At 40.9% G+C, this 14710-nt stretch overlaps 1 protein-coding gene and 1 non-coding gene across 2 annotated transcripts in view; both read left to right on the top strand.

The window, feature by feature from the left end:
* nploc4 (NPL4 homolog, ubiquitin recognition factor) overlaps window positions 1-14710 on the top strand; it is a 69153-nt gene that overhangs the window by 43415 nt on the left and 11028 nt on the right. Inside the window, exons 11-14 of the mRNA XM_078225596.1 lie at window positions 3901-4027; window positions 4520-4680; window positions 6903-6974; window positions 12959-13054. Of these exons, the coding sequence (XP_078081722.1) occupies window positions 3901-4027; window positions 4520-4680; window positions 6903-6974; window positions 12959-13054 (456 nt within the window). The remainder of the gene's footprint in view (window positions 1-3900; window positions 4028-4519; window positions 4681-6902; window positions 6975-12958; window positions 13055-14710) is intronic.
* Window positions 9165-9278, top strand: LOC144502147 (U5 spliceosomal RNA). Its single transcript, XR_013499285.1, has one exon. It is a non-coding gene; the product is annotated as a U5 spliceosomal RNA (small nuclear RNA).

Genomic DNA, 14710 nt, shown 5'->3' with positions numbered 1-14710 from the left:
TTGCGCACAGTACTCTAGCTGTGGCCTCACCAAAGTTGTATACAACTCCAACGTGACTTTCCTGCTTTTGTAATCTATGCCTCAGTTGGTAAAGACAAGTGTCCCATATGCCTTTTGCACCACTCTACTAACCCCTTTGATCTTCAGAGATCTATGGAAAAACACGCTAAGGTCCTTTTGTTCCACAGAACTTCATAGTATCATGCCATTCATTGAATACTTCTTTGTCAAATTACTCCTTCCAAAGTCTATCACCTCACGCTTTCAGGGTTAAATTCCACTTGCCACTTATCTGACCATTTCACCATCCCGTCTATGGCTTCCTATAGCCCAAGACACACTCGCTCACTGTTAACCACCTGGCCAATTGTTGTGTCATTCAGAAACTTACTAATCCTATCCCCTTACATAGTCATCTATGTTGTTTATATAAATGATGAATAATAGGGATCCAGCACAGATCCCTGTGGTACGTCACCGGACACTGGCTTCCAGTCACTAAAACAGCCTTCTGTCATCACCCTCTGTCTCCTGCAACTGTGCCAATCTTGAATCCACTTTATCAAATTACCCTGTATCCCATATGCATTTGCCTTCTTTATAAGTCTCCCATGTGGGACCTTGTCAAAGGATTTACTGAAATACATATAAACTACGCAACTGCACTGCCCTCATCCACACACCTAGTCGTCATCTCAAAAAATTCAATCAAATTTGTTAGGCATGACCTCTCTCTGATGAAGCCATGCTGGCTATCTCTGATCAAGCCTCGCTACTCCAACTGGAGATAGATGCTCTCTCCTACAGAATTTTCTCCAATAGGTTACCTATCACTGATGTGAGACTCGCTGGTTTGTAGTTCTGTCTTATCTCTACAACCCTTCTTAAATAGTGGAACCACATTAGCTGTTCTCCAGTCCTCTGGCACCTCGCCTGTGGCCAGAGAGGAATTAAAAATTTGGGTCCAAGCCCCTGCAGTCTCCTCCCCTGCCTCCTACGACAGCCTGGGACACAATTTATTCAGACCTGGAGATTTGCCATAGTTTAACTTATGAAGCCAGAAGAGCTTCATGCTAGCTTTAAATTTGGCAGGTAAAGCAGATCGGAGGGATCATATTGACTCAATGGAGTGAAACTCCTCCCTCAAAGAATCTTATTCTGCTTCCTCGTAGTATACGGTCAAGTCTGAATTTATACCCTGGCTGCACTTGAATACAGTTCTGGTGTAAAGTGAAGCTCTCACACTGATACCACAGCCATCAGATAAATGCAGGTTTAGAGCAGAAGAATCCATTTGACTTCTACTTTTCAAAAATATTATCTGGGACAGCAACTGCATTGGCTGATAATAAAGAGCAGTATTAGGAATAGGTGCTAGATTGCAGATTTGCTAATTTATTAATACTCAATCAACTTTCCAAATTTGATTGTTTTTGTTCAGTGTCATTCCCAATAAACTCTTAGATATTAAAGTTATGTCTGTACCACGTTAAGCTAGGTAACATAACAGGAAAATGTTTTTTTTAAATGTGTATTTGACATGTATAATGCTTTCAGTGCAAAATCAATTAGGTGAGCATGAGTGCAGAAAAAGTTTGCAACCGTGTTTCCCCTTAAGATGTATGCTGCATTCCAGAAATCTCTCCCAGACAGAAATCATAACAATCAGTGCAAACACACATGGATATGCCCATCTTGGCGCTAAAGGGCTCAAGGGATATGGGGGGAAGGCGGGATCATGATATTGAATTTGATGATCAGTCATGATCAAAATGAATGGCAGGCTCTAAGGGTCATATGACCTATCCTGCTTCTATTTTCTATGTTTTTATCTTTTCCCCAATTGAGAAGGATCAACTCGTATCTCTGCTTGAATTTTGAAGTGTCGGTCAAGCACAAAACTGCATAGGATATTTACTTTACCTTCTGAAAAATGTATTTTTAAGATTATTGGAAAGGGCTACTTTGATTTTACAGAGTCCAAAACATGAAAAAAGTGTTTGTAACCCATAATTATATACTACAAAGTAAAATTATGTACGTTCTTTAAAAATCTCTTTCGTATGCTCCAGTAAAGTTTCAAAACAAGTTCACGACCTCAATGAATTAAGTTAATCTCTTACATTCACTACGTTCTGCATTGATATTGGGAAAGATAGAGTGGTGATCTTGTGCCATTTTGTGGAGAGGTGGCAAAAACAGAGGCATGGAGTACTAGAGAGAAACTTGCTGCAGTAGTATTTAGACCACAGTTAAAGATTACTGTGTGCTGTTCAGAACATCCCATTCTGGAAAAGGCATTAATTAATAGCGTTTAAACATTTGATTTGATTTGATTTATTATTGTCACATGTATTAACATACAGTGAAAAGTATTGTTTCTTGCGTGCTATACAGACAAAACATACTGTTCATAGAGAAAGAAATGAGAGAGTGCAGAATATAGTGTTACAGTCATAGCTAGGGTGTAGAGAAAGATCAACTTAATGCAAGGTAAATCCATTCAAAATTCTGACAGCAGCAGGGAAGAAGCTGTTCTTGAGTCGGTTGGTACATGACCTTAGACTGTTGTACCTTTTTCCCGAAGGAAGAAGGTGGAAGAGAGAATGTCCGAGGTGCGTAGGGTCCTTAATTATGCTGGCTGCTTTGCTGAGGCAGCGGGAAGTGTCGACAGAATCAAAGGATGGGAGGCTGGTTTGCATGATGGATTGGGCTACATTCATGACCTTTCGTAGTTCCTTGTGGTATTGGGCTAGGCAGGAGCCATACCAAGCTGTGATACAACCCAGAAAGAATGCTTTCTATGGTGCATCTGTAAAAGTTGGTGAGAGTCGTAGCTGACATGCCAAATTTCCTTAGTCTTCTGAGAAAGTAGAGACGTTGGTGGGCTTTCTTAACTATAGTGTCAGCATGGGGGGACCAGGACAGGTTGTTGGTGATCTGGACATCTAAAAACTTGAAGCTCTCGACCCTTTCAACTCAACTTCGTCCCCATTGATGTAGACAGGGGCATGTTCTCCTTTATGCTTCCTGAAGTCGATGGCAATCTTCTTCATTTTGTTGACATTGAGGGAGAGATTATTGTTACCGCACCAGTTCACCAGATTCTCTATCTCATTCCTCTACTCTGTCTCGTCATTGTTTGAGATCCGCCTCACTACGGTGGTGTCGTCAGCAAACTTGAAAATCGAATCGGAGGGGAATTTGGCCGCACAGTCACAGGTGTATAAGAAGTACAGTAGGGGACTGAGTATATTACTTGGAAGCCACCAAGGATGAGCAGCTTCAGTTAGGAGGAAAGACTTAAAATTTTGGAACTATTTCCTGGGAAAGGAAAGGCTAGGAGGTCAACATAGAACAACTCTTGTTCGGAATCTGTGATGGGCAGTTATTGATTTTAACATTTGGTACTGAGAAAAAGGAAAATGAAACTACCTTTACTCGAGGGTTACTGAAATTGAATGCTTTTCCAGGAGGGATAGTTGAGACAGACCATTAAATTTTCAAGAGAAAAGTCGATAACATTTGCAATAAAGGAAAATAGAAAGCAAAAGAGAATAGTGAAAAAAGTTATTTACCAAGGAGCTAGTGCAGACACACAAGGCTGACTGGCCTTCTAGATCCTTTGGAGATGTGGTCGAGTCGCTATCATACTTTCGAACCTGAATAAAGAATAGCTTCTTAGGGAGTTGCGAAGAGAGAGAGCAACTGCCCCTCTCTCAAGCAGCTACTGGTCCTGAACTAAGTGAGTTGAAATGATAATTCTACTGGTTTGAGCTTACAGCATGATGCTATTTGATATTGGAATTCAAAGGAAAATTCAGAACAGCTGTACTTATGCTATTGATAATCTATGCTTGGAATGCTTGAAGTGCTAATGAAGCTATTTTTCTTCATCAGGATGCACATTTCCTAAGTGCGGAGGAGTGCATCACAGCAGGAGATTTCCAGAACAAGCACCCCAACACTTGCCGCCTATCTCCCGATAATCATTTTGGATCCAAGTTTGTTACTGTCTTGGCAACAGGTATGGGCTGATAGGGATTGTGACCAAAAATCTCAGTTTATAATGCAGAACGGGGAATATAGTCTGCACCACTTCTAGTAGGCGTGTTAACGCGAACAAAATTTACCCACTAAGCCCGATGCCCAGGATAACACCTGGAGAAAGTTTATTTTCACGTTCTTAGTATAAGAAGCTGCCTGCAGCTCCCTGCTTTCTGGCTGCTTCACTGGAAATGAACCAGGCATTGGTGAAAATCTTGCATGTCTTGTGACAGTGGCTGCATATGTCCAGGTTTGGAAAAGGTGTCAACTTGCATGAAGAACAAACATATGTTTTTGCAAAGATAATACTTTCACATTTTCTTTAAGTGGATCGGAAATATGACACAGAATAAGCAAGTGCATTTATTTAAGGAAGTGAGTAGGATTGGAATCTTGAAACAATATTGTCTGCTGTCACACCTAAGCATCATGCATATTTTCCATTGCAAATCTGCTTTTTTCCCTTCCTTAGGTGGCCCAGATAATCAGGTTCATTTTGAAGGATACCAGGTTTCCAATCAGTGTATGGCTCTCGTAGGCGATGACTGTTTTCTGCCATGCAGAGATGCACCAGAACTGGGATATGTAAAGGAGTCTTCTAGTGAACAATATGTCCCTGATGTTTTCTATAAGGTAACTACCTAACTGACCGTGTTATGACACATTACGTGCTATCATACAATTTGACAAATACAAATAGTTCAGATTAATTTTACACGTTCATTATTCCTCCTTGTTTGCTACTATGGTCAGCCTTATAAGTCATGGAAAGAAAGGAGAAAAGGCAGTGGGGTATTTTAGGTTGGAAGCAAAGGAAACAAACCTTTTTTATTAAAAAAAATTCTCCCCCCACTTGGGCAGCTCCCTGCACCATGGTGCCGTGGTCATCCTCCCTGCAGTACCCGTTCCTGTCCACACAGGGAGCAAGGATCTCGAACCTGTTGGACAAGTTCAGCGACTGAGGCTCCTGCAACCCTATCTCCTGGATCCCTCTACCTGCCTCACTTGCAGCCACACCCTCCTGTCCCTGCCAGTGGCTGAATTCAAGGTATTTAATCTAAGGGGTGTGACTGCCTCCTGGAACACAATATCCAGCCATCTCTCCCCTTCCCTAATGTGTCGCAGCGTCCGAAGCTCAGAATCCAGTTCATCCACTCTGTCGGAGTTCCTCAGGCAACCGACACTTACTACAGACATGCTCACTGGGAACCACAATGGGGTCCACCAGCTCCCACATCATGCATGAACAACACATCACCTGACCCTTTATCTCTATTTTATTTAATTAGTTTTTAATTTGTGTTTTAAATTTTTTTATTTTATCTTTTAAAAAATTATATATCTCCTTATTACCTCAGTCTCAACACAATGTCTAACCAGTAATTTAAATGGGTTTTCAAATTTAGTACAGCTCTCTGTTACCCAATTAAATCACGGCTCCCTCCTGTGATGTCAGTTTTAAGCTTGTTTTGGTCCAAACTCACTGTCGGTTTCAGAGAATCAAGAATAACACCAATCAGCACTCTCCCTTGTAGCCTCTCCTGCCTGTTCCTAACTTCCTGTTTTCACCCAACTCCGAAAGCACTCTTCACAGTCAGGCAGCACTCATTGTGTGGAAGTGAACGAAGCCACTGTCTTGTGTTGGAGCAAATGAAGAAAGAAAGTTGAGAAATTCAGGGTTGGAATTTGGGAGTAGAACTAAAATTCAGTTCTGTGCCAATGCCATATTTTTTTTTAGGCATCGGAGCTCCTCTGGATAACCCATCGGAACCTGATGTGTTGTTAGAGGAAAAATGCCCAAATTTGAGTCTGTTTTTGAGCTCCTGGAAAAGGAAGGGAAACACTAGCCACTGTGAATAATTCTCCACCCTGATGAATTACCTACGGAAACAACTTGCTTTTTAATTTTCTCCCTCTTTAATAGAAAATTGTATTAAGGAAAGCTTTCAGAATTTGAACTTTTTGGTCCCCTGGGATTGGGACATTAAATATTGGTAGAATTGCTGGTGACACTCTGCTTTTGTATGATAAATTGCGCATGGAGACAACTCACATTGTAGGCTTCAGTCAGTTTTATTCAAAACAAGTAAGAAAACTATATCAGAGTTCATAAATAGAGTTTCAAACCGTCTCAAAATACGTGCTTCCAAAGGAGTCTGTCAACTATGTGGGGCGGCACAGTGGTTAGCACTGCTGCCTCTCAGCGTCAGGGACCCGGGTTTGATTCCCGGCTTGGGTCACTGTCTATGAGGAGTTGACACATTCTCCTCATCTCTGCGTGGGTTTCCTCCCACAGTCCAAAGATGTGCGGGTTAGATTGATTGGCCCTGAGTGTCAGGGGGACTAGCAGGGTAAATACATTGGACTACAGGGAAAGGGGAGGGGTGAGATTGTGGTCGGTGCAGACTCGATGGGCTGAATGGCCTCCTGCACTGTTGGGATTCTATGATCTATTGCTGATGTAATGTTTGATTTTCTGTTCATGTTTGAGAAAAGTTGTTGCTCAAAGACCTAGTAGAGGTCTTTTTCCACTCAAAATATCTTGGGTATTCATTCCAGTGTGAGGCTGAGCCAGACTGTTTACAACCTTGAAGTCCCATTCGCTGAACCAAACTACCAAGCCCATAACCTGTCCGTCACCAAGGTCACTACTATCACCGCATCAATACGTATCCTCACCCTTTTGAGCTGCTGCTGAACCCTCAACCATGGTTTTGTTACCTCTAGATGCAACTATTTCAATGCTGTAGGAATTCTATTCTATTATTCTATTCTATGATTATATTCTAGTGAATTAAGTCCACATGGTGAAGTGAATATATACATGTAAACTGTTCTTGTGATTTCTCTTGTAGGACATAGACAAGTTTGGTAATGAAATCACACAGTTAGCAAGGCCGTTGCCGGTTGAGTACCTGATCATAGATGTAAGTATAAGCTAAGGTACATTTTTAATCCTGATTTTGATCATCGATGCATTTCATTTTTCCTGGAATGCAGCAAGGGAGCATTGAAGCATGGCACAGGAACGCACCATGAGTCTATTAATACTTGTCTTGCCTTTGCCGGTACTGCAATATAAAAATAATTAAATTGCATAAAGTAATTAAAAACTAGTTTGCCTGTACATATGTATCGTGTCCTGAAATGGATTTAATTATATTAATGGCATGTATGTTGGTTAAGTTTGAGGCCAGAGATATGTGGGAGTTGGGTATCACTCCACTCCCCCTAAGTCGTTCAATTGCTGACCTACAGATTAAATGCAGGCAGCATATATAAGGACCTAAATTAGTTTCCTTAATTTGGAATACATTCCCAAAATAAAGTATATTTAATTTACTCTGAATCCGTATTGCTTTTTTTAATAAAGCACTTTTACCAAACATTTGTGTGTCTGAAAAAAAACAAAGAAAAGTACAGCACAGGAACAATACAGCCCTCCAAGCCCGTGCCGACTATGATGCCCTAACTAAACTAAAAAAAAATCTGTCCTTACTCAGACCGTATCCCTCTATTCCTTCCCTATTCATGTACCCATCCAGATGCCTCTTAATTGTTGCTAACGTGCCTGCTTCCACCACCACATCTGGCAGTGCATTCAAGGCACCCACCACTCTCAGCGTGAAAAGCCTGCCCTGCACACCTCCCTTAAACTTTCCTCCTCTCATCTTGAACCTGTGCCCCTTGTAATTCCATCCTGAGAAAAAGCCTCTGATTAGCCACTATGCCTCTCATAATTTTGTCGACCTCTATAACGTATCCTCTTCGCCTCCATTTTTCCAATGAAAACAATCCTAGTTTATTCAACCTCTTCTCATAGTCAATGCCCTCGAGACCAGGCAACAGCCAGATGAACCTTCTTTGCACTCTGTCCAAAGCTTCCACGTCCTTCTGGTAGTGTGGTGACCAGAACTGCATGCACTACTCCAAATGCGGCCTAACCAAGGTTTTATATAGCTGCAACATGATGTACCAATTCTTGTGTCTGGTTTTAAAAAGTTTTTTTAAAAAATTAGATTAGGAGAGTTTCCGGCTGAAGATGACTTAAGGCTGGTTAAGATGGTGAGTAGCTGAGCCACACAAACTAGGAAAGTATTCCTCCCAATTTGCAAATTGTGCTGAATGGGTTACTGCCAGTCAAGTGGCAGTTGAAGTACTACACTTAGTTTCAACATTTCAGGCTACTTAGAGAAGAAGAAATTTGACCAGATTCCCAGCTCCTGGGACATGATTAGGCTTGTTAATGATGCACCCTGTGCTTGAACATCCTGACTAATACTCACCGTTGGGGGGGTCACAGGTGAAAATGGCTGTTGGAGAACCCAGCAATTATGCACTCTCGCCCAAACAATGAGTCAGTGTTCGTGGGAAAGAACAAAAGGGAGAAAAGTAGCAGGCTCATTGAATTTCTAGGCAACGGTGAAGCCACACACCACCTCCCTCCCCACCCCCATCCCTGGATTTTGATGGGGGGCCTTGGTAGTGCAAATGCCATTGTATATCATTGAGAGGTGATTAGGTGTTGTTAGAAATGTTTGTAGCTTAACACAGTTCTATTCTACTGTCTGAACATCAATTGTAAAGAATATACAGATGTCAAATGATCAAGGATGCCTAAAATTATACTCCACTCCTTGGTAACCGACCCAACAAGTTGATTAATCTCATGAGAAGTGACAGATGAAGAGGCATACAATGTGTCAGCACTGTTATTAATACAGTAGCCAAGGCAATGAACTGCAGTAAAATCTAAATGAAACAGGATGGATAGACAGCCCAGCATCTGCCAGTTCATGGAAATATTTAGAATGTAAAACTGCTTCCTGTGCAGGTGTTGAAAATGCTGGTTTGCATTAGCAATAGTGTGCCCCAATAATTGCTTACAACTTTCTGAAAGCCTTTCATCCATGCAAACAATGGTTTAAAATAATTATGGTCCCTGTGCTTTCTCATTTTTTTGTCATTTTGAATAGCCTGTTATTTTCAATGCTTGATACCTTTTAAATATTTTTTTTGTGCACCTGCATAGGTGCAGTATCTTAAAGGGTACGACTTGTGAATGTCCTGTGCAGTTCCTTCTGGGTTCGTGCACAGACTAGAGGGAGCATTTATTAAAATTACGGTTTCTCTTCAGATCGTATAAATCTTTTGCCTTTTAGTAAAGATTTCCGTGGAGAGCAACGCTCTGAGTTTTAAGTTAAATTTTTGTGGCCCTGCTTCTGTGGGGCTTTTCTAATGAAACATAGATTGCAATTACACCCTTTATGTTTATTCAGGTATAAAAATGGACGTGAATAGTCTTTTCCATGGATAGTTATTTTTCATCCACATGAGAGTTACATAGAACAGTACAGCACAGTACAGCACAGTACAGGCCCTTCGGCCCTCGATGTTGTGCCGAGCTTTGTCCGAAACCAAGATCAAGCTATCCCACTCCCCATCATTCTGGTGTGCTCCATGTGCCTATCCAATAACCACTTGAAAGTTCCTAAAGTGTCCGACTCCACTATCACAGCAGGCAGTCCATTCCAGACCCCAACCACTCTGAGTAAAGAACGTACCTTGGACATCCCTCCTATATCTCCCACCATATAAGTTCTGCATATAACTTGTCAGACAACTGCAAGCAGTGATCCTGGCAATTGACAACAGATCCATTTAATGTAATAGTTTAGGGCAAGCCAAAACTTCCAATTGAATGTTTTATTTGGAACATGCAAATTTTCGCTCTTGCTTAGTACTTTATATATGACTTGTGGAGCTTCACTTTGTAGAATAAAGGGCACGGAGGCATACAAAATTACAGTTTAAGTCAGCTTAATCTGAGTTCAGTAAAACCGTTCCAAGATAGTTTGCCCTTCAATTTAATTTTTGTCATTTGTAAACATAGAAAATGGTAGCAGGAGTTGGCCATTAGACCTTTTGAGCCTGTTGCGCCATTCGTTATGATCATGGCTGATCATCCAATTCAGCAACCTATTCCGGATTTGCCCCCATATGTTTCGATCCCTTTAACCCCAGGTGTAGGTCTGATCACATGTAAAATAATGCTGCCAGTATAAACTCCAGATTGGTCACTCTTTTGAGCATGCAGAGTTTTATGATTGGGAGTAGTTCAGAATTTGTGCAGCATAAACAACTAATGAGAGGGTTTATGATTCCATTACAAGCAGAATATCTCAATTTATACTTGCTGCTTAATAATGCTTGCTCCATTCCTGTTACCTTTATTTTGAGGGAAGTAATAATGCCTTTCTTGGCATTTACAACATTTGGTGTAAATTATGTAATTGGCAATGAACCTTTTGGTGATTCGGTGTATGTGGGACATCCAAATTTCTTTGTTCCTCTGCAGTGCTTAGTTTCTCACCATTAAGAAAATATTCCAATTTACATTTATTTAGACTTGAGCTTCATTTACTACATGTTGTTCACTCATCATCTGTCTCATCATCTTGTGTAACCTCCTACTACCAGCTGTATTAGCTGTTGTGCCTCCCAATGCTGCAAACTTGGATATATGGAACAGTTCTCTATTCCTCCATTCATGTCATTGATAAATGTGATACTTGTCTTTGTATAGCGCATTTCATAGGAGCATTATCAAACAAAGTTTGACATTGAGCTGTATAAGGCAATATGAAGAGAGGTGAGCACAAACTTGCTCAGAGGTTGGTTTCTAGAGCATGTTAAAGGACAGGGAGAGGCAGAGAGGTTTACAGAGGGAATTCCAGGGCTTAGGCAGCTGACAGCACAGCAGCCAGTGGAGCAATTAAAATCCATTTTACAGTGATTAAATATAATGAAAAGCTGAGGCCTTAGTACAGCACCTTGGGGATTACCATATCAAATCCCAGCAATCACAGTATGGCTATCCTCCACTACAAGCTGCCCTTGGCAACATCATCCACAGACGAGGGATTAGCTTTCAGCAGCACACTAATGGCACATAGCTCTACATCTTCACCACCTTTCTTGAACCCTCCACTGCCTGAATGTTGTCAGACTGCTTTTCCGATATCCATTATACTAACAGCAGGATTTTGAGTGTGATCAGACCTACACCTATACCTGGAGCTAAATGGATCAAAGGATACAGGAGGAGGCGGTGGAGGCAGTGGATGACCTACAATTTTCTCCAGTTAAGCACTGGAAAGACTAACCATTATCTTTGCCCTCACCTTGAAATCCATATCTTCACTACTAATTTCTTCCCTTTTCACAGCTGGTATCTCCTTGAAACCCAACCTTTCACACCTTTGCTGTGCTATTTGACTCCAGGCTGAGCTTCTGACCCCATGTGTGTCAGCCTTAGCTCAGTTGGTAACACTCCTGAGACACGAAGTTGTGGGTTCAAGTCCCATTCCAGGATTTCAGAACAAAAATCAAGGCTAACACTCTAGTGAAGTACTGAGGATGTGCTGCACTATTGGATGAAGCATTAAACTGTGTCTCCATATGCTTTTTCAGGTGGACATAAAGATCCCATGCCATTATTTTGAGGACCTGCAAGGGAATTATCCTCAATGTTCTGATCAATATTTATCCCTGAATCAACATCACAGAAACAGATTTATCATGTTACTGTTTCTGGGAGCTTGCTGTTGTAAGATGGCTGTTTTGTTTCCTATATTACAATACTCGCTATACTTAAGAAATTCATTGATTGTAAAGTACTTCAGGACATCTGGTGGTCATAAAAAGTGCTATATTAATGGAAGTTATTTTTCATCTCTCTTTCAAAGACCACCTACTTCCACCTCTGGAACAGAGTGCTCCCTGCCCTGCCTCAGCCCAACTGATGGAACAGGCTCAAAACACTGAAAGGCCTCCTGCTATTCCTATGTAAACCTTGCCGTGCCTTTGTCACTTCCAGGTTCGGTTTTTCCAATACGCAGCTGATTGGCCTCCTATCCTCTACAATCTGTAAACTTCCACTCATCCAGAATTCCACTGCCTGTATCTTACTCGTTCATCACCCCTGCTTTGCTCACCTTTATTAATTCTTGATCCATTATTGCCTTCAACTTAAAATTTTCTCCCTTGGGCTAAATCCAGCGTTTCCCTGTGCCTTCCCCTATCCTTGCAGCCTTCCCCAACCTGAAAGCCCTCACATGTTGGCCAAAATTCCACTCCTCTGTCACTGACACTTGATGCATCCCACTTATGTTTGACACATTGGTGGCAGCTATTGTCTTCAGCCATCAAGGTTTCACATTCTAAAATTTCTGTGCTAAATCCATCCATCTCCCCTCCTTATAAGATGCTCCTTGAAACCCATCTCATGACGAAAGCTTTAGTTACCCGTAACTTTCTCTCGGCATCCTTTTCTTTTGCACTCATGTGAAACACCTTAGGGAACCTTTTCCATGTTGAAAGTGCTATAAATGTGCAAGTTGTTACTGTCTTGTAGAAAATTTGGTCTGTCTCATTCCTAAAGATCATTTTCTACAAGATTGTTTGAAATATGGAAACAAATTTATCTGTAAAAATAACTAAGTAAAAGTTTTGGACTCTGGAACAAAGATAGAGCAGGAGAATCTGTAGCAAAGATGGTGGAAACAGACGCGATGCCTGATTTCAAAAGGAAATTGGATGGTCACTTGACAATAAACTGTGCAGGCCTACAGGGCAAGAGTGGGGCAATAGTACTGACTGGCTTGCTCTACAGAGAGCTGGCGAGGACTTGATGGATCAAATAAATGGCCTCCTCCTGTGCTTCAATGACTGCAAGGTGACGTGATGTTTTGTGTGTAGACTTAGTCAGAACTGTTCTGACAAATGGTCTATACCTGAAACACCAGCCTGCATTTCTCTCTCTAGATGTTTCCGCAATTTTCTGTTTTTATAATCATAAATCTGATCTTTAACTCTGACTGCACAACCCGTTCTTTTCTTTCAAATATAGATTCCCACAACTTTTCCAAAGGATCCTGTTTACACTTTTGCTTCATCTCCACACCCTTTTTCTGTTGTGAACAGAGATGTTGTCGGAGAGACACAGGTAAGTGTCTCGCAGCTGTAATGAACAATTTAGCATTGCGTTAAAATTTGAATTGTATGTGGTTGAGACGAATGAAGCACAAAATGCAACGCCAACACATGGGTTGAAGTTTTACTGACGAGTAAATTATTTTCAATTTTTATTTGCTATGCCGCTGACTTTTATTACAGGATTATTGAGCTGCTGGAGGGAAACTGGCTGGCGTTCTTCCAAGAACAATTAGTAGCATTTTGTAGAACAATTTCTGTGTAACATAACCTGCCTCATCCACTGTTTCTTGCATTTCCTCAGTTCACTTGCTTTTGATGTTGATGTGTTTGACTTTAGAACACAAACCCCTCTGCCAAAAAGGTGGTAGGAAATGGCAAAGGCACATGGATGCAGCCAATTAGTGGTCACATATAAATAAGGGAATAATTGCAGTATAACAAAAACTAATGCAAAGCCCTGGCAAAAAAAACAGCGTTTATTGCTGATCCAAACTCTAACTACCAATCCTATTTTAATAATGTCATAGAGAACTGTTATGCATGAATTTTAGTGCATAAAGCTCTGCAGCTTCACAACAATATGAACATCTCATCTTCTCATTATTTTTATTCTCCCCTCCCCCTCTTCCTTCAGCTCAATGATCTATTGGATTTTTATGTCCCGCTTTCTGATCTTATAAACTCCGTCAAGCTACTTCAGCTTGACACAGTGGGATTTAATTCCCATACCAGGAATTTATACCGTGCTTATTGTCCTAAGGATTGCAGTGGTGTTTGATGATATGGTTCACCTGAATAAATCTTGCTGGAAAATACGCTTGTGTTTCTTTAAGCTACGTGGTATCCTGCATGGGAATGAATTCTCCTTGAGGCTGCTAATTGGGATCAAATTTAAATGTTTAGAATTTCTTTTGGTTTTAATATCTCATTTAAAAATGATCATTTGAACTGATGGTCTAATTTAAATTGACTTTGCGTAAGCAGTTTATAAAAGCGTGATCCAAGTTTATAAAAGCGTGATCCAAGTTTATATTGAAATAAAATATTAGCAGATTTCTAGCAGAAAATGTCAGTTTTATGTGATGATTCTTCAGGGTGAGCTATGATATAAACGTCTTAATTGCACAGTCTGCATTGGTGTTTATGATATTTAACTAGACCTTTGAGCGAAGCTGGATAATCCTAGTAGAACCACCATCTTCTATCATGTAAATTAAAATTTCTGTCAGTCTAATTTTCTTGACTGAAGAGTGGAACCTTCAATCTTTTGTTCCCTTCCTGAAGGTGTTGACTCTTGCTGAGGAATGTTCCCAGGCAGGTTAAATGCCTCACTCCATACTATTTATCCATGGAGTGTATTGTGGCAGAGCCCTTTTTGCCCTCACCCACTCTCTAAGCACATGCACTTGGCAGAACAAACCATTCAAAAGCAATAGGGAATAGAAATCCTTGCTGGCTGTTTCTTTGCCATGATATGGTGAGCAGAAGAACAATTCTTATCATAGCATTCTTATTGTTCTCTGGTTCAGAACAGCTAACCCATTCAGACAAGTGTATGAACCTCCAACCACTCTGGTCTGTATAACACCAGTTACCCACTGCACACTGATTTTTTTTCTCAGTTTCAGAAAATAAATACCGTTCAGCACAAGTTTTATTCTTCTGA

Source organism: Mustelus asterias, chromosome 12 (assembly GCF_964213995.1).
Source record: "Mustelus asterias chromosome 12, sMusAst1.hap1.1, whole genome shotgun sequence".
NCBI classification, from domain to species: domain Eukaryota; kingdom Metazoa; phylum Chordata; class Chondrichthyes; order Carcharhiniformes; family Triakidae; genus Mustelus; species Mustelus asterias.
Note: the sequence above shows the minus strand (reverse complement) of the source record. Positions and strands in the feature narration are given on the sequence as shown.